General features: G+C 37.0%; 3 protein-coding genes across 3 annotated transcripts; all 3 read right to left on the bottom strand.

Annotated features, from left to right (window-relative positions):
- Positions 1 to 649: 649 nt before the first annotated feature.
- HOXA10 (homeobox A10) lies at positions 650 to 3425 on the bottom strand. The gene is made up of 2 exons (XM_073676562.1): positions 2564 to 3425; positions 650 to 1695 (listed from the first exon to the last, which is right to left on the bottom strand). The coding sequence occupies exons 1-2, from the start codon at positions 3369 to 3371 to the stop codon at positions 1421 to 1423; spliced, it is 1083 nt and encodes a 360-aa protein (XP_073532663.1). The 5' UTR covers positions 3372 to 3425; the 3' UTR covers positions 650 to 1420.
- Positions 3426 to 9516: 6091 nt separating this feature from the next.
- On the bottom strand, positions 9517 to 13312 carry HOXA11 (homeobox A11). Its single transcript, XM_073676563.1, has 2 exons — positions 12611 to 13312; positions 9517 to 10948 (listed from the first exon to the last, which is right to left on the bottom strand). Exons 1-2 carry the CDS (start codon positions 13254 to 13256, stop codon positions 10716 to 10718), a joined length of 879 nt encoding a protein of 292 aa, XP_073532664.1. The 5' UTR covers positions 13257 to 13312; the 3' UTR covers positions 9517 to 10715.
- An 8416-nt stretch (positions 13313 to 21728) lies between these two features.
- HOXA13 (homeobox A13) lies at positions 21729 to 24577 on the bottom strand. Its single transcript, XM_073677908.1, has 2 exons — positions 23858 to 24577; positions 21729 to 22890 (listed from the first exon to the last, which is right to left on the bottom strand). Exons 1-2 carry the CDS (start codon positions 24507 to 24509, stop codon positions 22646 to 22648), a joined length of 897 nt encoding a protein of 298 aa, XP_073534009.1. The 5' UTR covers positions 24510 to 24577; the 3' UTR covers positions 21729 to 22645.
- Between the last annotated feature and the right edge of the window lie 8 nt (positions 24578 to 24585).

A 24585-nucleotide genomic window follows, 5' to 3' on the forward strand; every position in this document is an offset into this window, starting at 1 on the left:
TGGAAACAATATAACATGGGATGGAACTGTGAAAATATGTGTGTGTGTGTGTGTGTGTGTGTGTGTGTGTGTGTGTGTGTGTGTGTGTGTGTGTGTGTGTGTGTCGCTAATCAAGTATTAAAGTGAAATGATTTTTTATATATTGCATAGGGGACACACATGCGCCAAACAATACGCATTGCGCAATTGCGCACAAATTGCGCTTGGCCTCACCTTGGGCTTTCCTCAATGTCCCTTTTGTCCACTGCTATGTTATTCCGGATGGAAGAGAAATAGCTTCTTGCTTTTCAGGTTAAATAAACCCAATCCCATGTCCTTCTATGTTAGCTGCTTCTTCTGTCTAAGCTGCTCCTTGCTGAACTGAAAGCTCTGCTCTACTCTGCAACAATCCAGATATACTATCAAGTCATAAAAGTGAACAAAAGCCGACAAAGCTTCCAGCACCATTGCTATATAGCTCAAACAAATTACGACTGTCTAGGTAATATTTAAATGGTTTCCTATAGTAATTGTAGGGGGGGGGGGGGGGGTGTTAAGCAACTTCTGCTGTTGTAAAAGTTCTTGACAGGATAAAATAAATGTAAACAGCCACACAATGAGAAGAAGAAAATTACCAAGGATTCATTTTCTTTTATTTGATTCTTCACTGAAAACATATAACATGGCCTGATCGCACACAGCAGCATATGTTCTGGTTAATAATGGTCATGTGTCCATGGATCAAGAAGAAACATTGGCCTTTAATAATAATAAACATTTACACATATTTGAATCTATAAAGTTCATATTCTGTACTTACTTAAAGCATGTAAATTCACAGTATATCTGAGGAATGAGAAGCTCCCACTTTTCAAGACTTCTATTGTGTATTGAAAGTACACAAGGAAGGAGAACCTACTAATAATGGACCATGTGCTTTTCTGCTGTTACTAAATGTAACCTCTTTCTACACAGACAAGACTACATTCAAGAATCATTTGAGTCCTGCAAGTGCCCTCATGTGTCTTTATGACCTTATTGAGGAATGAAATAGTTCCTTCTTCCTGGAGAAATAAGGAACATTTCATTCTACCCAATAAAATGTGAAAACCGGTGTTTTAGTGCCTCATCCACCTTTTCCTTGAACAACACAAAATGCAATGCCGGATGCAAGACAAAGGGAGGAACAAGACTGTAAATATACAACTTATAAATGCGGAACCGCCATAATAAAAAAAAAATCTGAGTCTAAAAAAAAATAAAAATAAAAAAATAATAATTATTATTATAATAAAAAAAAGCTCTTAAGACGTGTGCAAGTATGGCTTTAACCCAGAAGGCTGGGTGGATGATGGACATACTGGTCATAATGTACAGCTCTGGCAATCCATATAGGTGACTGTTGAAGAAGAAAAGTACTGGCTCTCTATGGAGGAGCTCATCAAGAGAAATTGAAGTTGGCTGTGAGCTCCCGAATTCGGTTTTCCCGGTTCATTTTCTTGAGCTTCATCCTGCGGTTCTGGAACCAAATCTTGACTTGCCTGTCTGAGAGGTGCACACTGCGGCTGATCTCTAGGCGACGCTCTCGAGTCAGGTACATGTTGAACAGAAACTCCTTCTCCAGCTCCAGGGTCTGGTGCTTGGTGTAGGGACATCTCTTCTTTCTGCCGCTCTTCGCTGTTAACCAGTTGGCACAGTTGTCACCTTTCGAGTTCTCTGAACCAACAAAATAAAACGAGATTATATATTTTCAAGCTTATGATTGTTCTTGCCTTATCTTTGTTATCAATTTATATTTTATTTATATACTACATTTATATGTACAGCTTTCTGTTTTATAATAGGGGATTTCAATATTGCATTTTTTGTTAATATCATACAATTAGTATAGGTAACAGCATTCATACATTTGCAAAATCCAGTATGTTTATTAGTTTTGTTTGATACTACTGATACTAGTTTGTCTTAATTGGTTTTATCCATTCTATCTATCTATCTATCTATCTATCTATTTATCTATCTATCTATCTATCTATCTATCTATCTATCTATCTATCTATCTATCTATCATTCATCAATTTGATGCTTGAAATATAACTTTCTATGCATCATATTTCTCTTCTTAATAATGATTTACCCCGCATTTATCCATAATTCCATAATTTGTGAGCCTGATAGTTGGAACTGATAGAAAAGTAGTGGTTCCCCTGCTAGAATAGAGACCCCAGGCTAGAGGCATTGATGCAAGGCATTGTGCTATGTGAGCAGAAGGCAGCGCCACACATTTAGTTATCACACTTGTAACCTGGGATATTTACTGTCATATTTTGCTATGTTCTGGCGCCTGTAATGGGCCCTATAAATAGTGTTATTTTATAGGGGCTTCCTGCTTCCTCCAAGACAAAGCACAGAGGAGCAGCATGTGGTGTAAAGTTGAGAATGGACATGATGTTTATGACAGACTCACGCCCAATTATTAAATAGTTCAAAGGCTGATAATAAAGAGGAGCTTCCTCTGTAATTTTGGTGTAGTGCCCCTGCCCTTTGTGGTGTGATTGCAGAGTGAGTGTGAGTGAGAGCTCACCTCCGGGTTCTTTCTCTGGGGAGTGTTTGCTGCAGTCAGAAGGAGCCGGAGAGGAATCCTCAGCCCCGGATGAAGACGTGTGCGCCTCCTCATCTGCTCTGTGCTGGGCGGCGGCACTGGGGAGTTTGGCAGGGGGCGACTCCTCGCTGTCTTTCCTGCCATGCTCTTCGGACATTGATGACAAGGATAAAGGCTGCTCAAACCGAACTTGGGGCTGTGGAGCAAATTGGGGAGCAGCAATGTGCGCAGCGCTATAACCCTTGGAGGAGCCATAAGCCTGGGAGAGGCGGAAGTACCCTGGCACTGGAACAGAGCTGGTATTATGAGCAGGGCTACTTTCAGAGTTAACCCTTTGAAAAGTGGACAAGTCAGTTGGAGAAGAAGTCTTAGTACATTTGTCCGAGTCATAGAGGCAATAGGAATTCTCCTCCTTAATGTTCTGTGTGAAAGAGCAAGAGGTGGCAGCTTGGCTTTCAGATTGCTCCACTCTGCAGGACCTGGAGGCTTCTAGCCAGACATCCATCCCTGGAGCATAGCCTTGAGATATGGGGACTGTGTTACTGGGGGGAACACCTTCATTTCTTTTGCTCAAAACGGGAAAAAGTCCACAGCTCTGCAACCCATAAGACACCTCGGAAGTCTGTGGCAGGTAGACCCCTGTGCTTTGGTAGTAGCCTCCAGCTTCTGTTCCTCTGCCAGCACTGATTAAGGAGTCCACCAGGAAGGAGTTCGCAGTCGGGTTCTCCGAGCATGACATTGTTGTGGGGTAATTTGGCGAAGAGAGCAGATATTCCTTTCTGGCTGACATTTCTTGTGCAAAACATGCTGAATATGATTAGAGATAGCCCTGCACCACTGCAAATGCATGCAGCCAATGACAGCTCAAGCCCAGCCATCAACCCCTCCCAGATCACTTTCGTATGCAAAGGTTCATCTTAGCTCGACCTCAATATATATATATATATATATATATATATATATATATATATATATATATATATATATATATATATATATATATATATATATATATATATATATAGCAATCTCCCTATGAAGTATTTAAACAATTTGCACCTTTACGCCAACATACACTATTATTTCCTTAGAATATCAATGTATATAAACTTTTTTTTTCTACAAGCCTCCTTTTTTAATCCAATATCCAGTGACAGTGTTTATGTTTTGGGTTCTAGATGGCATTATATTATATGGGTTAGTTGTTTTCTATAATTATTTATTCACTTTCATTTATTCTTTTTTTTTTTTTGTCTATGAAACGATATACTTTCATTACATAAATCTAGATGTGAGTTATACAATGGAAGATGGTTTCAGAATATAAATATGTGATTTGTTATATTATGAAAGTGATTCCTGATCAGAATTTAGGAAGAGAAATAAAAAAATTGATTTGGTCATTTCATTAATACCACAAAATATATAACATTGCATCATCTACTTAAATAAAACAGATGTGAGATACATTAGCAATTGTAATAATCGATATATTGCTGTACTGAAATACATTACTTAAAATATATATTTTTTAAAAAATTGTATGCTATAAGCTGCGAGCATTGTTCCATAATGTTTTTTTTTGGTGCTGTATACAACGTGTATTTTGAGGCGGTATATATACAACCTATTTGTTCTGGTGTCCTAACATCCTTGAGTTTTTGAGCAGAATAAAACTACTTGTGTGAATAGTGTTTACAGTTCTGTGCTGGCATTTTGTTAATATACCTATGTTGTGTCCCATTTATTTATAAAGCTATAAGGAAACATGGAGATGATTTGATAAAATATTACTTTCTGCAAACCGCACTGGTGGAATCGGATGTGGTGTGCAAAGTCAGAGGAATCAGAGGGTTTATTAGTTGATTTAGTATGTAAATCAGTGCAGCATTTTAACCATCCCCAGAGCACTTACCCTTGGCTTTCAGACGTTGTGTAGACAACACTAGAGCAAGACCCAGGCTGCCTCTACAAGCACAAGGAAAATATCTGCTTCTTAAACTCTGGGCTACATTTTTATTAGCCTCCACTTGTGGCTTTCTTCTGGGAAGGGCATATGAAATGAGCAGAGTTCAGATGTTTCTGTAAGAATGGGAAGCCTAGGGGCCCTCTCCAAGGTCTGTGCACTGCTGGATGCTCACTGCATGCAAGAAGCCTCCCCTCCTTATTGCACCCTAGTAAAACACTTTACTTCTCCTTGTAAAATCTTTTTCTATAATAGCAATGAAACCACCTATTATATATGCATACAGCCTTCTGCAATGCACACTCAGAATTGCTAGAAAACATGGAATTAATAGATCAGCACCATTAACATAATCTGTATTCTGTAAAAAAAAAGTCTATACCCTACAGGGAGCATGGATAATGCAACATATATTACACAAAAATAACAATTACAAATTGCTGATTAAGTCTTTATGTTAAAGGATTTGATAACAACGACAAAAACAAAACAGCAATAACATCCTTAGCAGTTGTAGAGATAATATTAAAAACAAGAGAAAATACTCCTAAAGTATTAAATAGTTGCAGATTAGTCCAGTGATCCTTAGATAGAATTTATTAGTTATATATGTATTAATTTATGTAGTAATTCATAGTATTCTGGGATATCACACCACGGATGTATGTTAATGCTGTATGGAGAAACTAAATAAGAAATAAAGTAATAATAAGAAAAAAGTAATAGTAATTGTTAATTTAAAGAAACATAAATAATTTTACATTTTACATTAAGTTATAATAATGGAATAGCACTAGCAGTTGAATTGAAGATTCATGTCAAGTACTTAATTTAATATTTAAGGAATATACAATTTTGCCCAATTGAAAAAATGAGATTATTTGATGAGAAGCACCATCCGAGAGGTGTTGTCACATGATGTCTCAATGGCCATGTTCAATAGTAAGTCTCATGACTGGTGTGTTGTGTTGTTGTGTGAATGGGCAGCTGCTTGACACAATTATTATCATTCATGACTTGTGTGTTAGTATGATGGAATATCATAGAGGGATTTACGTGGATATGGAAGATTGGATGAGTGCACTTGTGTTTATACAGAGAGATGTGGATGCCTTTTATAGTCAGGCACACGTCTAGTTCATGAAGTTTAATAGCTGAATGCTGTGCGGGATCCATTCTTTACTTTAATCACCAACAAAAGCAAGGCAAATAGTAAACTAAGTATCATCAAGCTCAGTCAAGTAAGACTAATACAACACATTTAAATCTTAACTATAAACGATAAATGGTCAGTTTGGAGCTTAAAGGAGGGAAAAAAAGCTGCTTTGTGCCAAACTACTTTTTAAATACCGACTGGAATCTCCTTTCAAGAATAAATAGATCTTATGTGAATGGAGATTTTCCCCTAGCAGTGGCAGGAGAGAAGCCTGGTGCTCATAATAGGGCTCCCTAGACTTAGCCAAGGATACAAAACAATTCGACTGTAAACAAAAAATGCCCCAAAGAGAATGATTACAACAAAAAGCAAACAAGCTATAAGCAATAGGACATGCAATCCAGAGACACATACGTGCGTCTGATATATATATTATATGAATGTATATATATATATGTATATATGTAAATTAATAGGAAAAATTAGGCATATACATACACACACACACACACACACACACACATATATATATGCACCACATGCACTATCCATATGTCACAGTTTGTATGATTGGTTTCCTGGTCTGTAAGTTGCCTTTGTTCTTATTTTCTCATTTGACAACTGTAAACTGTCAAGAATGTGTGCGGTTGCCAAATACTTTTATTTTCCTCTGGACCGGATCCAAGGTGGTGCTTAGAATCAGATGTAGGACTATGTGGTGCCAAGTTTAGTGACAAATACCTCCTACAAAGAAAAATATCCCAATCCATACCCCACTACAGAAAAACAATATCCCTATCGCCACAAAATAACTACATCAGAAAATATCAATCTAACCATTTTTTCCATCTATTGATAAGGAGATAAATTAAGGGATGGATGGATAAATGGATAGATACATATATACATAGGTATATAGATAGGTCGAGATAGAGATAGATAGATAGAAAGATAGAGATATATAGATAAATAGATGATTAGATAGGTAGACAGATAGATAATAGTAGATAGATGATTAGCTAGATAGATAGAGAGATAGATGGATAAAAGTAGATAGAACATTATTGAACATGTATTAGTCCACGTCTCATGCCGGTTATGTCTCAATGATGATTAAATAATTCACTGATGTATGTATTATTGATGAGTTATGAAGGATACACGTGTGTCTCCATCGTTTGGAAATGCTAGTCAATGGAAATATTATACTTTATTATTTCTTTTAGCAGCTTCAACTGCATAAATAACAAAAAAAATTAAATTAATGCAGACTTTATATTTTAGTGGGGACAGGATTAAACTTTCAAAATTCATACACTAGACTACACTGATTTGGAATACATGGACTTGGAGGTTGAGGTAACGGCCCCATAGTGTATAGTATGCAGCTTTGAGGTTGTAGAAATAAATACTACATACTCCAAATATAAGTATGCATCAATTTAAGGTGATAATTTATAAAGTTTATAACTAAATGTCAAATGTATAGCAACTTAACACAATGTCGCCTTGGAGGCCAGTTAAAATGTTATCAACACACATATTTCTGTTTAATATTTGCCATTAATTATCCTATTGCATTTATTTTTAATACTTCATAGAGTGTGAGACAATACTGGTCGTGTAGTTATTGGCTCTTTTACAATATTTATACATTATTTTGGATCAACTTTAAAGAAATACTTAATCTTAAACTCTGTGTCCAGAATGTTATCAAGAAATGTAATCACTAGGAGATTGTCATAACAGTGAATGGCGTGAACTATGCAAGGATGCATCACACATGATATTACTGTAACATTACAGGAAATTATTGAGAAAGTAAACATGAGAAATCTTTGCAACCTTTATTAACTATTTAAAACTTGGGCCAAATGCGGATGTATTTGGGAAATGTATTGCTTTCCAAACCTGCTGATATATAAATGTGATGTTAAAGCATTGTGAAATAAATAATTTGAGCTTACAGTTTCTTGGAAATGTGAAAAATTGGAATTGGATTGTTCAGCAAGATATTTAGTTATTTATATAACTACAAACTCAAAAGTTTATCTTTTATTCTATTATATATATATATTTTTTTTTTCATTTCTCTATTTTTTTTCTCATAACATCTGTTTTGCATACCATTCAATAGATTGTAAACGCCAGCATACATTTCACATGTTCATCTGCATTGTGGAATTTGGAAAATGTATCTATGAACGTACATAAGTTTCTTCATCTATCTATCTATCTATCTATCTATCTATCTATCTATCTATCTATCTATCTATCTATCTATCTATCTATCTATCTATCTAAGATGTGTATATATATGTATATATAACACACACACATATATATATATATATATATACACACACACACATGGATATATATATATATATATATATATATATATATATATATATATATATATGTGTGTATCTCGATTGAGCTCATCCTGAATACAGTGCCCACCCAATTGCTCACCATATCTCCCTCATCCATCATAATAGTGATATTTTTCAGATTTTTTTTTTGCATTTTCCAAACAAGCAGCTTGTTTTAATCAACTAGTGACTGGCAGACTTTCCTCCTAAAGACACAAAAAAATGTCTGAAGAGTCTCCTCGCTTGATCAGCAAAGAACAAAAGGCCAATACCTTAGTATTGGCTTCCCTCAGCACAGCGGCTTTGACATTGATCGGCGCAGCGCCATCTGGTGGTCACATAGTGGCTTTGCAGAAGCTTTGCTGAATTCTAATAAAGGCATGTACAATGTCCATTGAAGCAACTGTTGGATAGTACTGATATTACTATTTTCTGAGAAATGGCTGCTTATCCTGTGTTTAGTTTATAGCCTCACATTCCAAATATGCAAATCACAAATCACAGACACGTTTTATTACCAAATTACCTTAGCAACAGTGAGCATGTTCTTTTATTGGGTCAGACCAAAGACTCTGGCGGATAAACTGCAGGCCTCTAGGGTCTGGAGCATTTGTAAAAGAAGCTAGTTAATATTTAACCCAAAAAGGAAATATCCTGTAAACGTCTCATTGACATTCTTCTTGCTATCTCATTTCTACATTATCACTCACACTTCTTATTTTAGAATGATGTTGATGTTTGTAGCCCTCCTTGAATTTCCCATATAAAATAATAAAAGAAAGTACTAAATGCTGTACAAATAGAGGTATGCGTCATGGTGGGCAATGTTTGACATTTCTCTTTTAGTAAAATATAAACACTAAAGAATTCTGTAAACAATAGGGAGACCACAGAATACTAGACATTCCTCTCAAGGTTATGTGTGATGTCCAACAATAGCTCTAGAGAAGTTCAAAGCCAAAAAGGTACTAGAAAATAATGAATAAAGTGGGAAAAATCCAATGTAATATGAAAATAATAATAAAAATAAAAAACAATAAAATAAAATTCCTTGCCTGTTGTTCATTAGCTGTCATAAATAGTATAATTGTAGCTAGTAACCAGTTGAACCCAAGTTACTCAGGTAATACACGAAATAGAGGTTTGAAAACTTGCATTACCCAAACAAGACCCCTATAATGGATTATGTCACCACAATCATCATGGACAAGACAAGGGATCCATCTCCCAATCAATAGTTCTCAATCAGTGACCTTCTTCTTGCTGAGACTGCACAATCAGCAGCATTTACTGAGGAAATCTAATGAGGATGAGAAAATTCTAATATTGTATTTAATCTGCAGCATATCAATCATGCATTGCAGGTGCAAATTGAAATCTAGGTAAAAAAAGCCAACACAAATGAAACAATTCAACAAGGTTTATTTGACTTGTGCGCTCTCTTGCTGTGAACATGCAACCCACTAAGATCTGCATCGAACAAACGCTATATACATATAAAATATTCATCTGTGAAGAAACAATGACATATAGGGACCTCTGTGCCAAAGATTTTCATTCACCCCACCCCTTCCCCAGTAAACTTCATAAATGCTGAAGAAGTGACAAAACCAACGTTAAACAAGTCATCTGTAGCAAAATGTAAAAATCACCAGAACAGATGTGTAAAAAGGCGTCTCAACCAAATACCAAATGACATTTATTTACAATTTCTTTTTCTTTTTTTTTAGTAAAACATATGAAGTATACATTCAAACGGATAAAGTACAAATAGATTATCATGTACCATAAACTCATATATCATTTCAAATATAATCACTTTTAATAACTTTGGTTCTTTTAGGTCTTATATATATTTATATATTTAAATGAGATTTCTTCTGACATAAACTATAGCCTGGTCACATCAATTCAGAGTAAAATAATTAATCTGACTGTATTTGGTATGAAGAAGGATAAGATATACTATGCAGATTATTGATTATTTCCTCTCTGTGGTGGTTTCATCATTGTCTTGGCTGCTCATTTAAACAGGTTCATTACTATAGATAGAAGTTGTCTGATTTGTAACTGTGGCTTTCCACAGGATAGTCACAGACAGGGATTGATATTAGCAATCAAAGTGCATGTCTCATAGACCACATATGTAAACTGATCAATAAGGATAAGAACAGGGGAGACAGCAGGACGCTTTGAAATTAAACTATAGAAATACAAGTGACTTTATTTTTTCCCCCCAATTTTCATTTTGTTTAATGCAAGTGTGAGAGTATCTGGAGCTGTATGGGCGTGGTGTTATATATGAAAAAGAATGCTAAACACATAGAAAACTTGTAGATCATCCAAAGGTATTAGGGCATTATAACCGAACTGTTAAATCAAATTGGTCCTTTAAATCCGTACCAAATGTTACTTGTAATACTCTTTGTCCTGTTACATTTACATATAGAAATGTTTGTGTTATTTTTTTTTTCTGATGCCTGCTGCATCCAAGCACAGGAAATGGAGACAGTACTACAACTCTTATCCTCGCCGGATACAAGAGGCATTACACTCCATAAGGAAGGCTTCCACTTCCTAGAGTTCTGACAGAAATCCACATACCAACCGCCATAGATCCGGGAAATGCTGGTACTCTCATAACAGAGGGTTAGCGGAGTAATACTGCAGTCGGTCCCTGTTAATTTTTTTCTCTTTCATCCTCCTATTCTGAAACCAGATCTTGACTTGTCGGTCGGTTAAATTGAGCATTCGTGATAATTGTAGCCTTTTTTCTTTGTTTATATAGACACTGAAGAAAAATTCCCTTTCCAGTTCCCTAATTTGATATTTGGTATAAGGACACCTCTTTTTACGGGTACGCTGGCCACCTGTGGAGCAAAAATAAAAACTGTATTGTTACAGATGTATCAGTCTTTCAAAGATAGTCATTTACAGCATGACTGAAGCCCGAGGGCTGAGGATACCTAACAGTACTGCAGGCAATCCAGGGCAAAAAATCTGCAAGGTACTGATTGCTCTGTGTGCATGATGTTCAATAGATAGATGGCTAGATAGATAGATAGATAGATAGATAGATAGATAGATAGATAGATAGATAGATAGATAGATAGATAGATAGATAGATAGATTTGAGGGACACAGTTCACATACTAAAATTACATATAAAAAAAAATGAAGGCAGCACACCATTTAGGGAAAAAGTAGAAAATGTGATTTAATAGCCCATTTTTTTTTTTTATTATTTGGAAGATTGGTCTATGCTTGGAAGGGTTGGCACCCGTATTACTTCATTGTTTGCTAGTGCTGCTTTCAATGTTATTTTTTTCTAGATAGATGATAGATAGATAGATAGATAGATAGATAGATAGATAGAGAGAGAGATAGATAGATAGATAAGAGAGAGAGGGGCGAGTTCATATATTAAAATTACATTATATGTGTGTATATGAATATAATATATATATTTTTCTAACTGTACACCATAGGTGGATAGATAGATAGATAGATAGATAGATAGATAGATAGAAAAAGAAAGGCAGGCAGCAGTCTAATTGTGAAAAAAAAAATATGAGGACTGTATTAGCCCATCAGATGTGGCAAAGTTGTATATTTTTTCTAATTGTACACAATTAGATAGATAAATAGATAGAAGCATTCATATGTAAAAATTATATTATATGTGTATATATAAATGTAATATATATATGTTTGTATGTATATATAAGTGTTCTAACTGTACACAATAGGTGGATAGATAGATAGATAGATAGATAGATAGATAGATAGATAGATAGATATTTCAAGTAATTACAAGTATTGTTGTAGAGCATTGATACATACTACAGTATTCAACTACTTTTTTTTTTCTTAATAAATGGAAACATGAACAAGAAAAATAACAAATACAAAAGCAACATTAGAAATATATTTGGAAAACAGCGTAAAGTACAATTGAAGGAATCATCTATGTGTTACCCCTTCAGCTGGGTATATCCTATCACCCACCACCATATTTAAGTCCACAAATTCCAAGCCTTGCTCCATGAAATCAATGCCACAGTGCTGGCTGGTATTTGGCACCCTGCATTAGTGTGCTTGATGCCCATCGCACATTGTTTTGTCGCACATTGTTTTGCCGCATGCCCCAGCAACACCTGTGTGTCTATCTTTGCTCTCATTGTGGCAGGGAATTCCTGCTGGCAGACCATGATATTAAGCCATGCAGGGTTACTCTGTAATTTTATTGGAGCACATTCTTTACTCACTATATTCTCTACAAACCGACCTCAGAGTTTTAAAAGGGGAAAAGGGGGAAGGATTGTCTTAAGGCATCTATTGGTCGCTGCTATTTCACGGCCAATTTCAGTGCTAAACACGTGATCTTGCCTTTTATAAGAAAGTTTTGTTGAGGGAAATCTAAAGGCCTCCATAAAGCTTATACGCTTATAAAACAGCATATAAAAGTTTAACAGCGCTGCGCTAGATACAGGCGGTGCGACAGGCAAGGCAGGCGCTGCTCTCATACGTACTGGACACATTGGCTTTGTCCTCATTGTTGCCGGAAGATGAGTGGGAGCTGCTGTGGCTGCTGCTGCTCTCCGTCCTCCTCTCCTTCTCTTCTGTCTCCCTGCAGGGCTCCGAACTTGAAGTTGTGGCAGAGGCTCCTGGCATTTTGTCGCAGTGTTTGTCCACAGAATAATCCGAGGGTTGCTGGCTGCTATTATCCGGGCTGCCATAGGCAGTCTCAAAGAACTGATCAAAGGCTTGTGGTAGCACCCCATTCCTGCCCACAGTGCTGTAGAAATTGGAGGGCACGTTGGCATTTGGGTGGTAGACATTCGCGCTGTTTCCCATGGCAGTTGTGCCCGTGCAGTCTCTGTGCATAATGTCATCAGCTGAGTAGCAGTGGGGCAGATTGCTCCTGGGGTGCCACTTAGATGAAGTGTCAATGGCATACTCCCTGAAGGTAACCTCTCTCACTGGCTGCACCTGGGCTAGGTTGGAGGAGTAGGAGTAGGGCATTGGACGAGAAGATGGGGTCTGGGGTAAAAAGGAAGGAAGGCTGGAGAAATCAGGACCCGAGACGTAGTAAGTGCAACTTGGCAAGTACATGTTAGAGGAACAAGGAACACGCTCATCAAAATCCATCATTAGGCTACCTCGGGCTGTCCGCATTAGCTGAGCTTAACATGATTCTCTAATGCAGCTGCCTCTTTGAAGCAGATCCGTGAAGTAGAAATTTGAAGACGTAAGCTGACGTGGAGATCTATCCCCATCCTTAAGCAGGGAGGTGCTGGTCATGTGATCACATGGGGAAATTGACAAGCTGAGACTATGGGCCCTTTTCTTTGTAGCCATCTCAAGGGAAGCAACAGATCGTCACTTGCTCTAGCTTCATAGAGGCATGTAATGTGCAGTGGAACTCAGGCTTTCTACACATCTGCCTCCTCCAGAGCCATGCCGGGGGAGCACTGAGGCTGAGGAAGAACTGAGGCTGAAGGAACACTGAGGCTGAAGGAACACTAAGGCTGGGGGAGCACTGAGGCAGAGAAAGCACTGAGGCTGAGTGAGCACTGAGGCTGGGTGAGCACTGAGGCTGAAGGAGCACTGAGGCTGAGTGAGCACTGAGGCTGGGTGAGCACTGAGGCTGAAGGAGCACTGAGGCTGAGGGTGCACTGAGGCTGAGTGAGCACTGAGGCTGGGTGAGCACTGAGGCTGAAGGAGCACTGAGGCTGAGAGCACTGAGGCTGGGTGAGCACTGAGGCTGAAGGAGCACTGAGGCTGAGGGTGCACTGAGACTGAGGGAGCACTGAGACTCGGAGAGCACTGAGGCTGAGGGTACTCTGAGGCTGAGTATGCACTGAGACTGGGGGAGCACTGAAGATGAGGGTGCACTGAGGCTAGGAGAGCGCTAAAGTTGAGGGAGCACTGAGAATAAGGGTGCACTGAGGCTGGGGGAGCACTGAGACAAAGAGTACAGTGAGACTGAGAGTTGCACTAAGGCTGCGGGTGCACTGAGGCTGAGGGAGCACTGATGCTGAGGGAGAACTGAGGCTGAGTCTGCACTGAGGCTGAGGGAGCACTGAGGCTGAGTCTGCACTGAGGCTGAGGGAGCACTGAGGCTGAGTCTGCACTGAGGCTGAGGGAGCACTGAGGCTGAGTCTGCACTGAGGCTGAGGGAGCAATGAGGCTGAGTCTGCACTGAGGCTGAGGGAGCCCTGAGGCTGAGTCTGCACTGAGGCTGAGGGAGCCCTGAGGCTGAGTCTGCGCTTAGGCTGAGGGAGCAATGAGGCTGAGTCTGCACTGAGGCTGAGGGAGCAATGAGGCTGGGGTAGAACTGAGGCTGAGTGTACACCGAGGCTGAAGCTGCACTGAGGCTGAGGGAGCAATGAGGCTGGGGGAGAACTGAGGCTGAGTCTACACTGAGGCTGAAGCTGCACTGAGGCTGAGGGAGCACAGAGGCTGAGTCTGCACTGAGGTTAAGGATGCGCCAAGGCTGAGGATGCACTGAGGCTGAGGGAGTACGCAGGCTGAGGATGCACTGAGGCTGACTCTACCCTGAGATTGGGGTGCACTGAGGCTGAGTCTGCACTGATGTTGAGGATACACAGAGACTGAGTCTGCACGGAGGCTGACTTTACCCTAAGATTAGGATGCACTGAGATTAGGATGCACTGAGGTTGAGAATTCACTGAGGATGAGGATGCATTGAGGCTGAGTCTACACTGAGGTTGAGGATACACTGAGGCTGAGTCTGCAATGGGCTTCATTGCGCAAATCACACATCCCTTATATGGGGACATATCCAATGCAAAATAAGGTCTTTGTCTGTATCCACCCATTCACTTCGATATTCCTGGATGAACCTTAGATGTATGTGTCAACTAACACTGGGCACACAGTGTACATCTATGTAATTAGATTCTTCTGTATTGTAGCATACTACTGTATATGAAATCAAATACAATTCCATATGCTGCTTAACGTAGTGCTGCCTTGTGAACTGTGGGGGGAAAGAATGTGCATTGCCTCTAAAACAGAAGGCATCATGTCCCCTCCCCCATCTTGACTGCTGCAAACCTTAGTGAAGCTCACTATTTCCTTACTATGGTCACATCTGATCGTTTTACACTGCATTAGACCATAATGCCTCAATACTCCACACAAAGCCCACAATGCTCGTGGATTATATATGCATATATGTGTATATGTATATATATGTAGAAACATCTGCATCGTCATGCGTATCATCACAATATACAGATGGCTACATGAATAGTTAGATGGATAAATGGATGGATGAATGGATAGATAGGTCTCCTTTGACTGTGAAACAAAGGCGCCACCATAGCCAACCCTTGCCCCGCCTCTGAGAAGGAAAACAAATTCTTACACTTGTATTGAGGCTTTTAAGACTATAATTGAAGTCGGCGCGTCAAGGAGAAGTGAGCAGAGCTCTAGACTGACCTGCGGTTTTATGGCACATTTGGCAGTCAACTTCAGCCTGTGTCACAGCAGACATGGCCTGGCCAGGGGCTCACAGGAGACGCCACCTACATGCAGCCATGACCTCCTCTCCACATGTTACATGCAATCACTGATTACACTGTGTGCTCTCTGAAAGGTTTGTATGATGGTAACCATTGCTTTTGTTTCCATAGAATAGTGTTTGTGTGTATACACTTATATGTTTAATTGTGCAAATAGAATTTGTTTATATATCTAACTATTATCTATCTATCTATCTATCTATCTATCTATCTATCTATCTATCTATCTATCTATCTATCTATCTATCTATCTATCTATCTATCTATCTATCTATCTATCTATCTATATCCAGTGTGTGATTGTTTGTGCCCCCTGGCAAATCGTAGGGGAAAATAGAGAAACCATACATTGAGTATGATCATGCACCATATATACGCACCTCTTCACCGCCAGGTCTTGTAGGATGCATAAGGACAGACATTTGCAGATGCTCTAGCGAAAAAAAACTTCCAACAATGAGACATCTTTATGGCGAAAAAAAAAATAGTTTTGTTATCGTGTATTTGACCTTAACCATAGACCGCGGCACTAAATAATGGCTAGTCTGGCCTTGGAGCTGGGTTATTCCTCAGATCAGTAATGCTGCATCTCCTCATGTGCCCAGAGATACAGAATACATCTTCTTTAACATCCTTAGGACAAGAATCAATATGACGGTACATGCAGACTGCAGCTTGTGGTTTAAGTTTCAGGGTCAAATCTGATTCTCGTTTTGTGAGTTTTCTTTGTTTAGCATTATTATCACCAAATCAAAATTCCGGCTCCATCACCCACTGCAGCGACAAAGACTTTTCGTGCACAACCCAACACAAACAGCTTTACATTTCATTACATTACAAGTGTAGCAAAAGTGCCCTCCAAGCCCCACTAAAAATATGTATTATTGAGCAAGCATATACAGACACACAGATCTACAAGTGTCTCTTACAACAAAAAACGACAAAACTCACATTGCAATAATTGTCACTATATAGTGTTGTCGTTGCTGTTGTTTTTGCTGTTGTTGATGATGAGGATGATGATGTCAACAATAAAAAGCAGAAGAATACAAAATATCACAATAGAAAACATAATATAATGATTACCTACATTTATAAATTTTGACAGGACTGTTGTATTAAGTATAGATTATATTATGGGAGTAATGGGAGAAAATTCTAAAGAAAAATGGTAAATGTTTAGATAAAGATTGGTAATATTATTAATAACAACAGCAGCAACAATTATCTATCTATCTATCTATCTATCTATCTATCTATCTATCTATCTATCTATCTATCTATCTATCATCTATCATCTTCACATACAGTAGTATTAATAATGATATAGCTGTCACAATATAATAAACACACGTGCATATACAGATAGACGGATAGATATTTGCTATTTATACACTTAAAAGGGTGATAAAAAAAAGTGTTTATTCCAAGCCCAAGCGCTTGAAAAAAATACTGTTTTTCACCTTTTGTAAAGGGAGTGTTGACATTTTTATTTTATATGTATAGTAGTAGTCCAGTGGTGGTGTGCATCCACACTTTATTTAATTACTGCTGCCTTTAATGTATATATATATATATATATATATATATATATATATATATATATATATATATATTATATATATACACACACACACATAGATAAATAAACGCATTTAGAGACGCTGTCATTACTTTTCCTGCTATATTATCTTATCAGCGGTTTTTATTTTAGCGGTAGTTTTCTACATGTGTGATTGCAGTCAGACGGATGCGTACATTTCTCCTCCCCTGCAGCAGATTTTCTGATACATTAATTATATAGCACTAGGCTCTTTTTAGTGGCCATTTACAGGTGCAGGTCTATGATTATTGCAGGCAATTCCGGGGCTTTGAGAACATGCAGTCTAGACCGTCTGGCAGGCTCTGATAGTCTGCTTTCCGCATACGTGCCTATAGCAAGAGTAAAGCCAGACTGAAAACAAAAAAAAAACAAAAAAAACAAAAACAAACAAAAGCAAAACAAAAGCACCATCTTTGGAATCGCCATTTGGAATTTTACCATTTTTTTACTGACACAGAAAATGGATAGAAAAATACTAATACAAGTCTCACATGAGAATAGTCATTTGGTTCAGGATCTCCACACATTACAGATCTGGGCACTGGGCACAGTGTGCGCCACATCCGGGGCTTTCCTGCTCAACAAAGAATTATTGTATTCATGTATTAGAAACTAATCAGAAGTAAATGTAATACCTTGAACTTGACCTCCAATGTGTTTTATCCCCATCTGTGAAATATAGATTTGAAGAAGACTATTATAGATTCCTGTAGGAGATGGCTTCATCGCATACAATGGCAATGCTCGCATCGTGTCACCACTAACCTGATACTATAGGGGTAAAACTGAATTATTCCGGACACAGGGAAGCGGAATATCAGAATATGTATGAACAGCCTCCAGCAACTTAACTGAACACGTGTAAGAATTAATGGATCACCCTATGGACAGGAAAAGACACGATTCTCGCATATTAAGGAATAATTGTATATATCTCCTAGATCCTGACACAGAGTGCATGTGATGTTTCTACTGTGGCTTATTGTTTTCAAGAAAATGAGCACTTTGAAAATGTTTTCTGGATGCAATAAAATAAAATAATATGTTAATAAAATACATTTGATCTCAATAATTGTGCCGATGATGTTTACTGCAAAATGAAATGTGTGTTCAACGTGTGAAAGAAATTGTGAAAAGAAAGGAAAACAAAAGACGTATAGGTATTACCAAGTGTATCCCAGAATAGCAACATAATATCTATCTATCTATCTATCTATCTATCTATCTATCTATCTATCTATCTATCTATTATCTATCTATCTATCTATCTATCTATCTATCTATCTATCTATCTATCTATCTATCTATCTATCTATCTATCCATAAATATATACACATATATACAGATATATATTACTAATAACGTAAGTAATCATCATTTAAATACGAAAAATTAATGCATATATACATATATATGTATTCATTTTTCGTGTTTAAATTAAGATTAATAAAATTATTACCAATACCTCTCTCTCTCTCTCTCTCTCTATATATATATATATCTGTGTATATATATATCTATTTGTATATATATATATATATATATATATATATATATATATATATATATACCTCGCACCGTCCTTGTGTCTCCAGAAGGGGACGTTATAGTGCCTTTTAAACAAAGGCAAGGGTTTGGTTTTCTAATCCCATCATAACATCTAGTCCTGGGCCCTTGACTGTCTTCTTTTCTGTACCCAAAGTAGTGAACTGCTTGCTGTTGCTGCCCCCTCCTACATTTATATCTCAGTGCCTTCTGTCACAGAAAACCCCTTTATTACTTATTACCCCCTACTTATTTCTGGATAATAAAGAACAACACTGAGCTATATTGCTATATCACACCTTGTCTGATATAAATATCTAAAGTGTAATATAAAATACTATAAGGGAATATATTATAGTAGAATGTAACACATATATGTGAACATGCTAAAGTCACTGAGACTAAATCCAGTGAGCTGTATTACCAAGGAAACATCACAAGAGGCCAGCAGACATTACTGCACGGATTCTAAAGGGAAAGGAGCAACAAAACTACAAGGATATAAAAAAAAGAATCACAATATATACAGATGAATGAACATCACAAGGAATAAAATAAATGTAAATTGAATAATAATAAAATAACAATAATGTAAGGCAGGAAATACTAAAGACACAGGCAAATATGAAGAGGAAGATGATAAAAGAAAAAAAGAAAAAAGTAACTTGTCCTCAACTGAAAACACAACAGGACCTGGTGTAAAGGGCAAGCCCTGCGGCTGTCATCATTAATTACAATGGTTTATGACTTGTATTAATATTCTAGGTGCCATTAAAAATTGCTTTCTTTTGATATATACAACCCAGAGACGGTCCTCACTTATAGGATAAGGACAGAGCCGCCTCCTTGGACTCAGCAGCGCCTCACTAACTAAAGATCTTGGAATTACAGCCCATAGCTGGGCAGTTTGCATTTCTTCATAGGCCATTTTATCTGGGATTAAAGCCCTGCCCTCTGCCCCTAGAAGCTCCTGAACGCGTTAATCATAAGCAAGGAAGTTTTATTAACTCGTTGGCATACGCAGAATGTCAACAGTTGTTTGGTCTGCAATTATATGAATACTATGGTATTTTATAACTAATAAACTTGAACCTGAAGTAATCTTTTAATGCTAACCCCAGGATGCCCTGGTGAAATATTAATTTCCTCTGCGAAGTGCTGAATGGAGTGACACATTTCCCTGGTTGTTAAATATATTTGCAGAATAAAAAAGTTACACAGAAGATTGTCACATTAGTGCACTCGGGATAGCAGTGGGACTATGCTATGCGACAAGAATGGTCTGCACTATCTATCTATCTATCTATCTATCTATCTATCTATCTATCTATCTATCTAATTTCTTATTTATATTTTCCAAGCTTTGTATCCTAATATTTGACGTGGCTTCGATCCACTTTCTAACATGGTACAAATATATATTTTTCTTCTATACTACTGATATTTTTATATTACAAAAAAAAAAATACAGTTCCTCCAAAAGTCATAACGTAGCTTTAACGACAGTTATTTATTGTTTGTTTATTTAAAACTCCCTCCTTTATTAATTAATCCAGAATTTTTGGTATTTTCTGGATACAAATATGTTATAAAATATTAATAAAGTATTTGCTTGGAGCTTTTTAGATAATGTAACTAATATATAGTTCAACCACTTATATTTAATTACCACCCACCTATATTTCATTACTATTTAAAATATTAATAAAGTATTCACTTGGAACTTTTTAGATAATTTAAGGAACTTTCTAGATAATTTAAACAATATATCGTTCAGCCACTTAAATTTCATTACTATCCTATTTGCGTTATATTAAATAGTTATTAAATGCAAAACTACTGCAAACACACAATTTAGTTCCCTGCCTTATAATTGGAAGAGAAGCATTTAAGTCAAATATTAAATTTTAATTGTAACATTAAATTTTGTATAATTTGAGCTTAAAGGGAAAGAGATTTATAGAATGTAGAAATGTTGCTGTATTGCCCAAATCAACCTAAAATTATCTTAAATTCGTAAGCTGTGATTCCATGAGTGTAATATATTTTAAAAGCTTCAGTACCAGTACAAATGTTATACTATATTCTGACCAAATGAAATATAACCAGCAAAAACAAAATAAAAAAAAAGAACAAAAAATACAAACAAATAAAAAATAAACAAACAATGAAACAGAACTGTAAATTACTGACAAAATTATAAAAATATGTGGAAAATATGTTTTGCTTTTTTTTTATGAATATTCTGAAAAGATGGAGATCTGCAATATAAAAGCAATAAATAAAATACTATAATCTATAAACTAAGTAGCTTATGTTCACATGATATTTAAATAAGTAAACAAATATTCAGTACAGAATATAACTAATAATTAAGTGAACCACAAGAACCATAAAATCTTCAAAGGCTATTTTGATTAGTAAAAATTAGTAGGTTACAAGTTTAGACGTTCCAAGCCTTATAACAGCTAATAATCGTGGTTGTAGATCTGCTTTTGAACACCAGATGGCGCTATTGATCTACTAATCCTAGTGATGCCTATTCATGAGCTGTCAGAAGTCAAGGTCACAAATTGTCTCTGTTCCTCAAGGTCAAGGTTTAAGGCCTTCCCATCCAGTTGTTTCAACAATCGCCACAGCTTCCCAGAAAATACAGCTCTGAGCTAAGGATCATTACAGGATCCTTCTGGTTAATTTATTTTCAGGTGAAGGTGGCTACTCTTGATCAAGACCAATGCATCTCATGATGTGTCAATTATGGATTCCAAACTGGATATCTAACATAATAAATAATAATTATTTCTCCATAACTAATGACTAACCCCTATTGGAGCACATCACTCTTCCAGATAATTCGATTGAGTTTCCAAATTGATCCGTATTTTTTCTATTGCAAATAACACAGTTAGAGGTTCAGGGCAGAATAAAAATGTCTGGTGCACAAATAACGTTCACAGTGCGCTAATTTATTATTATAATTCTTATAATTAGTATTTACATGATAGCATTTTTTTAGAAGTGAGTAGAGATGAAACAAACGTTTAAAATAATTGCTGATGAAATTTCAAAGTGCTGGAAATGATTATCATTATCTAACTCGGCCAAATTACAGAAAATAAACAAAATAATTCCTAATGCCATTCTAAGGCCTGAACCATGAAATTTCATTGTAGGCTTATACTTCTGTAATATGGGTATTTATTATACACAACCGGGTATTTACAATAATCCGTCCATGTGGAGATTGAGTTTTGTCCTTTGCACATCATTATAAGTCCAATATGTCAGATTATTAATAATGTAAAAAAAGAGGTAACGTTAAAGCCCCTCAGTGCCCACAACATCCATATGTAATTTCAGGGAAGGCCTAGGAAGGCTTCTACTTACTGAAGGGCTTGTATAGAGATTGAAATCCACCCCTCCATATAACTGTGTACATTCTTCATCAAAACATCATTAAACCCATTTGGTAATATATAAGAATGTATAGAGTGAACATACAGTAAAGATACAAGTTACCTGAGCAGTCACTCAACATGCAGTCTGGTTTCAAGGTTCAAAGCGCAATTATTACATCGATTCTTGTTTAAAGGCTACACGTCTTTTCTTTATGATCAAATGGACAAGTCATATCAGGCTGCAAGAGAATAATTCCACCAGTAGGTACAAAGTCGTGTGATCTCCAACAAGGTCAGAGTCTTGGCCTCCTTCAATTAATTCAATTAATTTTTTTTCACCCTTCCCCTCCCCAGATACATTGTCCATATTTTATATTTTAACCAATTTCTAAGGGCTCCATGAGACTTTCCAGGGAGAGAATAGATCAGTTTCATGTGATAAGAACCTACTGACTATAATCCACTGATTAGCTAGTGGTCTTCAGTTTATTGATGACTTTTTTTTCTTTGACTCTCCTGTTCTGAAACCAAATAGTGACCTGTCTTTCTGACAGGTTGGTGGTTGCTGATATCCTGCGCCTTTTGTCCTTAGTGATAAATTTATTTGTCGCATATTCCCTTTCCAGTTCTTTCAGTTGCACTTTAGTGTAAGGAACTCGTTTTTTTCTGCCTCGTCTGTACGAATTGGCATCTGAAGGATGGGAAACCACGTCTGAAAGGGAAAGCACAGGTCACTGAGATATGATGCTGCCTGACATCAACACAGTCATGCATGAAGTTATATACATTGTACGTAGAAAAATGTATGCTGCATTTAAATGTATGTAAATCTATCTATCTGCATTAGTGTGGGTGTATGTAAATGTGTGTGTGTTTTTGTGTCTCTCTATATATTATAAGTATATTATGTATATATATACAATTTTTATATCACTCAATAAAACAAATATGTTATGTATCAACAATATTAATCTGTAGCAGAATATGAGCTAAAATTGCATATGCAGTGGAAAAGGGAAACTGCATAACTTAAATTGTTCATTGTTCAACATTTATATATAGATAGATAGATAGATTTTTCTCTCTCTCTATATACACATATATATATATAAATATATATTCACAATGATCTCATGCACATAAAATTATGTGTATCTGTATATACATATATTTCTACAAAGATGTAAATGCAGAAAAATATTATTGTTTATATATGACATCATTGTGAATATATTATATAACATTATATGGTGATTTATAATAAACGGGAAATAGATAGATGATAGACATCAAATTTCAAATTATATCATGTCTTTTATTTTTTTTTTGTGTGTAATATAAAATGCATGTAGGATACAAATCAGGATAAATAAGATATAGATGCTGTTGGTAGAAAAAAAAGGAAAGAAATAGAGAGAGAAAGAAAAATATGATAGATTGATAATAAATATATATACTTACATATACATACATATGTATATATACATATATATGCATATACATATATCATATCTATATATAATATATAGATATGATAGATAATATTTATGATAGATAGATAGATGTGATAGATAATGTATCTAATAAATAGATATGATAGACAGATATGATAGATAATATTGATTGCAAATAAAAGGAATACATTCTGCATTAAAGAATATAATTATTTGATGTGTTACCCGGTAAAGTGGATTTCCATAGGTGGGTTGGCTGGCTTTGATCCTTGGCACAGTAAACCTGCCCATTCCAGCCATTTGTAATAGCCCAGGGTTGGTAGCTATCCATTGACAGTAATGGTTCATGCCTCGGTTCACCAGGTGCCCCAATGGTGGACACTACAGGCATATCCAGATAGCCTGGTACTGGCTGGTAAGGGGCTGTGGCATATCCCTGGTAAAAAGCAAACTCCTTGGCCCTAGAAGGAAAGTCTTCTCCAGCAGAGACTGATGTCTCCATATACTTGTCTGCAAAGGAGGAGGGCTGCGAGCAGGACTTGATGGTGCTGTGATGGCTCATTCTACAGGGGTAATAGCTGCTGCCAAAGTAGCCATAGGGCAGGCTGGCACTAGAGGAGCTCTGCACCGCAGAGCAGGGGCTGCACTGCTTGCCAGACTCCGCGATGCCCGACACTGGCACCTCACTGGAGGAGTAGGCACCGCTGGGGGCCAGAGATGCGGCAGCCGGGTGCCCCATCAGGTTCCTGCATTGGTTCGCTGCGAAGTTGCTGCCTGCGAATCCTTCCATGTTCTTATTAATATCATCCAAGCTGTTGTCGTAGAGGAACATGAGCGGCTCGGGCCAGCGGGGATGGAGCAGCACGGAGGCTGTCATAGCCCGGGCAGCTCCTCATTAAAAGCCCCAAAGACTGAGCAGAACACATTACAGCTCTGTGAGTGTAGCCTCAGCC

This window comes from Phyllobates terribilis, unplaced genomic scaffold, assembly GCF_046119375.1.
Source record: "Phyllobates terribilis strain yellow unplaced genomic scaffold, ASM4611937v1 Scaffold_4__5_contigs__length_816908805, whole genome shotgun sequence".
Taxonomy (NCBI): Eukaryota; Metazoa; Chordata; class Amphibia; order Anura; family Dendrobatidae; genus Phyllobates; species Phyllobates terribilis.

Excerpts from the sequence above, each read along its gene's own strand:
- HOXA10 (XM_073676562.1), bottom strand. The coding sequence starts at position 3,371 with ATGTCAGCCAGAAAGGAATATCTGCTCTCTTCGCCAAATTACCCCACA. Across the intron at positions 1,696-2,563 it reads CCCAGAGAAAGAACCCGGAG|AGAACTCGAAAGGTGACAAC; the intron begins GTGAGCTCTCAC and ends TTGTTGGTTCAG.
- HOXA13 (XM_073677908.1), bottom strand. The coding sequence starts at position 24,509 with ATGACAGCCTCCGTGCTGCTCCATCCCCGCTGGCCCGAGCCGCTCATG. Across the intron at positions 22,891-23,857 it reads ATGGAAATCCACTTTACCGG|ACGTGGTTTCCCATCCTTCA; the intron begins GTAACACATCAA and ends TTTCCCTTTCAG.
- HOXA11 (XM_073676563.1), bottom strand. The coding sequence starts at position 13,256 with ATGCGGACAGCCCGAGGTAGCCTAATGATGGATTTTGATGAGCGTGTT. Across the intron at positions 10,949-12,610 it reads GGACAAAGCCAATGTGTCCA|GTGGCCAGCGTACCCGTAAA; the intron begins GTACGTATGAGA and ends TTTGCTCCACAG.